This window comes from Buceros rhinoceros, unplaced genomic scaffold (assembly GCF_000710305.1).
Source record: "Buceros rhinoceros silvestris isolate BGI_N320 unplaced genomic scaffold, ASM71030v1 scaffold2197, whole genome shotgun sequence".
NCBI classification, from domain to species: domain Eukaryota; kingdom Metazoa; phylum Chordata; class Aves; order Bucerotiformes; family Bucerotidae; genus Buceros; species Buceros rhinoceros.
The window spans coordinates 23219-31393 of NW_010422588.1; the positions used below are offsets into that span (position 1 = coordinate 23219).

The 8175-nt window shown below is 35.8% G+C and overlaps 1 protein-coding gene across 1 annotated transcript in view; it reads left to right on the forward strand.

Moving 5' to 3' along the window:
- The window catches only part of ATP1B3 (ATPase, Na+/K+ transporting, beta 3 polypeptide), a gene marked incomplete at its 5' end in the record, with an annotated part of 18452 nt that extends 15797 nt beyond the window's left edge, over positions 1–2655 (forward strand). The window contains one exon of the mRNA XM_010140080.1: positions 1741–2655. Within this exon, the coding sequence (XP_010138382.1) occupies positions 1741–1911 (171 nt within the window). The remainder of the gene's footprint in view (positions 1–1740) is intronic.
- Between the last annotated feature and the right edge of the window lie 5520 nt (positions 2656–8175).

The following is an 8175-nucleotide window of genomic DNA, read 5'->3' on the forward strand; positions in this document are numbered from 1 at the left end:
ATCACTTTGTCATGTGTAATAGGGATCTTTCTTATGTGAGGCTCAATTCTCATACCATTTGTATATCGTGAAAAAGCAGAGGCAGAAGAGCTGTGAGAAGTTGAATGTTTGACTTGGTCTGGATTGATTTGTTTTACATTAAATTAGTATGGAATCACTGAATGACTTTATTCTGCAAAGGAGTTAGGAGGATTCAACTAATCTTGCTACTCCTATGCTAAGGTAAGGGCCATAGAAGTACTACTATAGAGTTTTGTGGTCCAGAATGAGGATGCTGGTTCTCTTCACTCCTCCTCACAAATTTTATACTGACTAGAAGTCCATTCTGGTATCATCTGTCTTCAAAACATTACAGAAATTTGTGTACCTATTTAAAAAATCTTGGCAATGAGAAGACTTTTCTGAGGAACACAGAAATTTTAAATCTGATTTTTAGAAAACTCAGTACCTCAGGTGTGGTATCACCCTTATAACTGGAGAATTTTGAGGGTGCCTTGCCTAGCTGCATTTCCCCCTCCCAGTCTGAAGTTCATAGGAGCACAGGAAAATTTCTGATCTAGTAAAATCACCATGCAAGGAAAGCAGTTAATTCAATCTACTTGTTACTTGTATTTCACGTTTAAGATTTTAGCACATCAGCTTCCATGGTTTAGAGTGTTCTGTAGCGCTTTCTGTGGTAGAGAAGCAGAAGATAGCTTAAAAAGAACAGAAATGTATTGAGTCTCTTAAATTAATGAGAAAACCGAAAAATTTAAACCATAATTTTGTTCACGCAAAATGTAAAGTTTATATTTACATAATACTGTTTAATAATACATATAATAATGCGTATTAGTCTACTGGCTTATATTCTTTTTACCAAGAAAATAAATAACGTTACTTAATCATCAGTCAGCAGTATTGACCTAAAATATAACTAAATTATAGAAGTACTTTAAGAATATTGGATGAAATGCTTTAGCAGCGTGTAATAAATAAGCTCCTATTTAATTCATAGGCACTTCACAAGAGAATTTAAGTTGTCCTATTTGAATTGAAATTGAGAAATAATATTAGGTTGGGAAAAAGTATTAATTCTTCATTCATTCTTAAAACTTAATTTTTATCATAGGGAATGGAGTCAAGAATTGTAATTGTTCCACCAAATACAATTGACCGGGACACTGTTGGAATATTCAAGAAAAGATTTCTGTGTAAATCTGTTAAATAGATAACACATTTTAGAACGGAGTGTTGCTGAACAAGTAAATGGGATAGGATAGGATCCTAGGGAAGCTAGTTTACTACAAACATACTTAGTGTTTGTTTGAACCATGCTTTTGGCAAAAAACACTTAAGACTGTGCTAGAGAAGTTATGTTCTGTAGGAGATGCTGAAAAACCCAACCCGAAACCAAAACAGGAAAGGCAGTGGAATGCATAAGAAGGAAGACTGTGATTTCGGTGGCTGTTTTAAGTAGTGGTTTCTAGAAAAAATGGGCCCAGTATAATGGAAAGGGGTAAAATATCTTGAAGATACTGTCTGTGACTTAAATTATGTTGAATGTATTAGTTAAGAAACAGTATGAAGAATGTATACCTGACTAACATGGAAAAAAAGTCTTACCCGAGTCATATTGGGCTTTGAAAAATTGGGTTTTTAATTAGCATTTCTCTTAACTGTTCTAATGGATTAAATGTTAATTTAAATGCTAACTTACTCTGGTATCTCAAATATTTCCCCCATCTTTCTGTTTACTAGGCTCACTATTTACAGCCTCTAGTGGCTGTTCAACTAGCAATTAACTCCAACAGTACCAAAGAAGAAATAGCGATTGAGTGTAAGATCCTGGGCTCGCCTAATTTAAAAAATGAAGATGACCGTGACAAGTTTCTGGGACGAATTGCCTTCAAAGTTCAGATGACCGAATAGCTGGAATAAAAAATTCTCCACAAAGTAAACGTCTGTTTTGTTTCAGTTGGACATGCCATTCTAGGATGTGAGACCACCTTGGAGAATGGTAAGGTGGTTTTTGGCGTTCAGGATAGCATTATAATATGCTTCCAAATAGTATGTTTAAAATCCCTCAAAATAAATGCCTATCCTGCTTTTGCCTGCCCCATTGGAACGGTGTACAGACTACAGTGATGTCATAGGGACCTGTAAATAGCTGTTTTCAAACGCGTAATAATGGTGACATTTGTCCTGTTCTAAAACGTGTTTTTATTCCCCGAGTGTCTCAAGCTTAATGTGCTGTGCTATGTAAATATTGTATTGATTTAACACTGGTTTAACTGTCATATCTCAATGCTGACACAGTTATAGGGATAAATAATAAATGGTACCTGGTTGACAGTGGTTTTTTGTAAGCATAAACACTTCCAACATAAATTATGTGTATGGGAGTGGGTGGGTTGATGGATGGCTGTGTGGAGATGCCTTAAATTGTAGACTGGGTGCTGTGGGAGAATTGAAATGGACTTAAAGGAGTTGGTATGGATTTCTGAAAGTAAGTGCTCAACTAGTACTTCCTTGTGCTTGTCACTGTGCAAGTATTGTGTACATGTAATACCTGGTATAGAGCTCTGTATTCTAGCTGAGGAATTTAATCTTCGTGTTGTTAATTGCTTGCAATATGTGGAGCACAAATAGAATCTATACAATATTTTAAAACTTTCATTCAGAAATATCAATATACAGCAATTTAAATTGTTTAGTGTCTTGGTAACAGTTATACAACAGAGTTGCTTGAAAGAAATGGCTTTGCTATGGTGGGAATAGGCTTTCATTTTCCAGTTAATTTCCTGAAGAACCTCTGTTTAAAAAAAAAAAAAAAAAAAAAAAAAAAAAAAAAAGAAAAAAAAAGAAAAAAGGATTGACTTGATTAAACATTCCTGTTTAATTTATATACTCCGTTTCATTGCATCATTTTAATATGCTTTATGTCTTCGTCTGCTCTTTCATCTTGGATTTTCTGTGTATTTCCACATCATCCACTTAGGAAATTGGTGCCATCAACTGATTTACAGAAATATCCTATTGACTTGGAGTGGATTATTACTTGCAATTTACTTTAAAAATTTTACTACCCACTTGCTAAAATGGCTACAAATAGACTGGTTTATTTGTGACTGCTCCTCACATTAAACCAAGCTGACCCATTGTACTGAGTTACAACTTCTGCAGATGTGCGAACATGGGATTTATATTACTCTTTCCTGTTTTGGTCTTAGTTTTTTTGGGCACATAGTCCACGTTCTGATGGTCTTCTCCATATTAAAGATCGCAGCAAATCAGCATTTCTGTAAATACCTCTATGTTCTGCTAGTTAGGCCTAAATTTGTTACTTAGATGCTTTTATGCTGAATTCTTATAGTGGTTTTTATTATTTTATTTAAAAAAACTAAATGAATGATTAAAAAAATTCAAGATTAGTCTTAATGCCTTGCTTTGAAAATGTTTGAGGTCAGTCTAAGCCACATTACTGCAAAACTTCTTAAACTCTTGTGCAAGCTTGCACTGGTGCACAGTTGGAAGAAGCTGCTTTTAATGGAACTTGACCAGTGTCTTGAGCCTCATTAAAATTAGATTTATACTGACCTGATACCATCCCGCATGCTTTTTTGTTGTCTACAAAAGAAAAATTGTTGTTCTTACAATAGGCAATGGGTACTTTTGTAATAATAGCATGCATTAATACTGAATAAGAAGTTCTTTCAAAATGTTCCATTATTAATGTTTTAAATCATGCACTTTTAGACCTGGGATACCTGGGTTCCTGAAGATAAGACTAATTGCTTCGCTGTATATTAATACTGCCTGAAAGTATTTTAATAATTGAGAGGGAACTTGAAGTGTGGATGATGCATCTGAAAATGAAAAGACTAGCTTTATGTAGAAGAGTGTTCACATTTTCGTTCACTTCAGAACGGTGAGAAGTTCTGGAGAAACACTCAGTTTCCACATGAGCTGACTTTTGCAACAATTTCTCTTTTGACTTATCTGTATAAACAAAGCATGAAATGGCAACTCTTCACCAGCACTTTTTAGACCGGTAGAACTCAATAAACTCCTGTTCTCCCTAGATTTTGTGGAAGTGTTTTTGGTTTGGGTTTGTTTTGTTTTGTTTTTAATTTAATCACAATAAGGATTATTAGTTGCGGGAAGGGGGCGAAACAAAAACTTCTGAAAGGCTTCAGCTATCAAATTAGCATGTAAAATGTATGTAGGCAATGAGTCTAATATTAAACTATTTAATTCAACTAAACTATTTCCTCATCTTTATTTCTGTGTCTTAAGAATTTGAGTAAGTAAATATCTAGCAGTTATTTATAAACAGTATTGACTATTAGAATGTGATAAAATTACTGATTTTCTTAACGTGAAATTTACAGTAAAGGCTCCTTGGACTTAAGTTACGATTAAAGATTTAAATCTTCCACCTTGTTACCAGAAATTTCAAATATTTAACTTTTATACTAGTAAATACTTACTTGTCTTACTGGGTAACTTCTAGTGCCTTTGAGTCTGGAACAAGGACTTGAATGTGATAAAATTACTGCTTTTCTTAACGTGAAATTTACAGTAAAGGCTCCTTGGACTTAAGTTACAATTAAGATTTAAATCTTCTACCTTGTTACCAGAAACTTCAAATATTTAACTTTTATACTAGTAAATACTTACTTGTCTTACTGGGTAACTTCTAGTGCCTTTGAGTCTGGAACAAGGACTTTTATTAAACACTGTGAAATTGCTGGTTGTGGCAGGTGCTGTTTCATATCACCATGGAAACATATTTACGTCCAATTCAGTCGAGGTTCCTTCTTTTTCCCATGCCCCGCTCCCTCTGCCACCCCACATGTGAAGGAATGCAGACAGAGTTAAAGGGGAAGCTTAAGACAAGATTGTTAAGAGCCAAAGTTAGCTGAAGGTTTTATTTACGTTATTCATGTAGTAGTTACAAGATGATCCCCTGAGGACAGATTGCATCTAACAGTGACCTGGAATTACTTCTGGTGGGGATGATGCTGCTTCTAGGATACTAGTAATGAAAACAAAGACACCCTTTCCTTTTGTACTGAAATGTCTTCTTTTGTAGTTCCCAAGCCTAGAGAGAAAAAGAAAAAATCTAGATGGAAATGAGGAGTAGAAGGAAGAATTGTAGATTAAAGGAGTTGTGGATCTGTATAGAGACAAAGACAAGAGTTTTGAGGAGTGGTGTTTTCTCATTTTTTTAATCCCCTGCACCCTGCCTCCGAGAAGATGATCTGGAAAGAAAAAATACATTTCTCTGCACCAAGCCCTGCTGACTGATCTCCTACCAATACTCTTTTTACAATCTTTTTGAGAACCTGTCACTGAACCTGGATTTTCCCTATTTCAGGATTTTTTTTCTGCCTCTCTGTGAAGCTTATTCATCACAACTTCTGGATGAGTCAAACAGAGCTTGAAGCTAAGCATGAAGTTTTGCATACTTAACCACTCAAGAGAGTACACTTTGAACTTACAAAATGAGATGGGTATCCTGTGATGGAGACAAAGGTCTTAGTTGTGTAATTTAAGGCTTAACTAAAAAATACTAGATTTAGATACTAAGAGTATGTATGTGAACAACTCTCGAGTATGGATTTCCAAAACTCAGAATGTTTGACTCTTCAATCTTAAGTTTGTCCTTTTGCAGTTGACTTGCCTGCTAGAGAAACATTCATCTTCTTGCTAGTTAGGCACTGAAAACACGTCAGCATCCATGCTAAATCTGCTGTCAAATTTTACTGAAGCCTTTTAATGAATTTATGTTAATATGTTTGTAGACAGTATACATTAAAGCTAGTACTTTTTCTCTGAGAGAATTCATTCTGCTAGTACCATATACCATGAAAACCTTTAATTTGGACAGATGGTATTTTGTTGGCATTGTATTAGTAGAGTATTCAAGGGGTAAATGTGTTCAGAAATAACCATTCAGTTTTGCCCATAGGTCAGATCTAGCTCGTACCTGTTGAGAGGACAAGGAAGTTCACCTACAACAGGCAGAACTCCGGTCTCCCTTTGCGACAAGCTGTTGCAAACTTCGAAATGGTCTCAGGCCATTCTGCTTCCTACCTATGCTGTACACTGGTGGAATATATGTATTTTCTTTAGTTCAGCCCGTCCTCCACATGAATACTGGGTTGTTTTTTTGGTTTGGAATTTATTTTTTTCTTTTAGGTAACACTAAAGAATACATGCGGTGTTGCCTTCCAGTTTACTTTTGAAGAATATCCCTTCCGTACTGGAAGCTTTACTTGCATTATCTATGCTAGGGGGATAAACAGTTGAAGTAACTTTTAAATCCAGCCGTTTCACATCATGAGTCTTTATCCTGGTGCTTGCTTGGTTACAGGTGTTAGGCTACACACAAAAAATAAATCTCCTCTTTTACCACAGAAGTTACCTGGCTATGAAGCCAGTGTTGCTGTAGACAGATTCTATCACAGAGGCTTGATTTTACAGTAGTCTTGGTTCTGCTTCAGTTAAAATACATACAGTAACTGCCATTGTCTTGGTAGAACAAGTTTTTAAATGGAAAAGGGCAGAGTGCGTTTCTGGGTAAGATACTTTATACAGTGTTTTTTCCTAACTACATGGGAGGGAAGTAAACCACACACAGAAAAAGCAAAGCCAAAAATTCAGGCTGTTGCAGTTTGAAGTCTATTAATTTGGTGACTGTGATTCTGTGATTCTTAACACTGAAACGTTAGGGTTATCGAAAACTTGCATGTCGCTGTGTATTTTGTGTAGATGAAATAGCTCCAACAATTCATGACTGAAAGTAAGAATTTTTTGTATTTTAATCTTAGACAAGCACCTAAAGAAGCCAATAAAGGAAATGTCGAAGTTACGTTCACTAGCATGTACTTAAATCTTTTCATGTGGTGCAACTCGTAACAGCAATGTTGCATACAGCCGTGGAAGCATTGCCTCCTTCTCAATTTGCATTAACTGGAAGGAATTTCTAAGAGTTTAATCTGGATCTTGCAACAATTCTTTAAAAGGGCTGACCGGTATCAGTGTTTTTGGAATAAAAAATGTAATCTCATATTTTATTTTAGAAAATATACTTAGCTGAGTGTATTATGTTTTAGAGAGGGTTATAATCTTTTGAATTTGCTTCACAGTTGTATGGAATAAAAATTTGCCCTTCCAGTACCCAAATATTGTGGGACTTGACTGCATATTAATGCTGTTTCTGATGTAAGAGAGCCCTTAGTGATGACTTCTTCAAGGTTTATTGTCCCTCACCAAGTCTCTCTTAAACCTGCTGTGGCTGTAGATTCTAACTTCAGAAACTGCCACTTCACTCCTAATCAGAAATGGGACAGAAGCGCTTAGTTAACACTTTAAATATGTGAATAGAGACAGCTTAATGCCAAGCTGTCTGATCATTTGAAGCGTTCTTGTGAATGGGTGAGTTTTAGTGTAAGGAATTGGGGTTTTTTGTTAACTTCTTTTTACTTCTTCTCTGTTTTAGGTTTAGGGTGAGGTTAGTATAGAACTAGCACAGCATCTGTAATTCTCTAAGTTCCTCTCTAAATTTGTTTGGGTTTAGAAACTGCTTAATTTAAAGAACTACTTAAAAGTGGTAGCTCAGTTTGTTTAAAAATGAGTTTAAAACAAATCCACAAATAAGGTTACAAATCTTAATTTACTCTTAAGAACAAGTGGCTCTGCGTTCATTTGAGATGGTAGGTATTGTAGTAGCTCATTATTTTGTCCTCCCGTTGCTCTACTAAATCCCTAAACAAAATGCTCAGTAATTCATTGAGCTATGCACTTAAGGCCAACTATAGCCAGAGGTGTAAAGTTAGGAGTTGTCTGAGGCTTCCCCTCATCTTGTACCCTCAGCATTTCAAGTGACTAAAGCTCAGCTTAGTGAGCCAATCAAATATAGAGGCGTTTAGCTGATAAAGTGAAATGGAATTATAGATCTGAATCTGATTCTTGACTTTGTGTGAGAAACGAGCGAGAGAAAGCCTCGCCACAGAGACTCAGGCCAGACTTCTCAGTGAAGCACCTTCTTTTATCACGCTCTTCAAAGATCAGGTGTCTAGACAAGTAGGCATGATTTGGTAGAAAAATACTTGAGGTTTTATACCCTATTCCCGGCCGAAAGATCCCTCCCTTGTTTCCCCATTGGCTGGGTACTCCAAGGTTTAC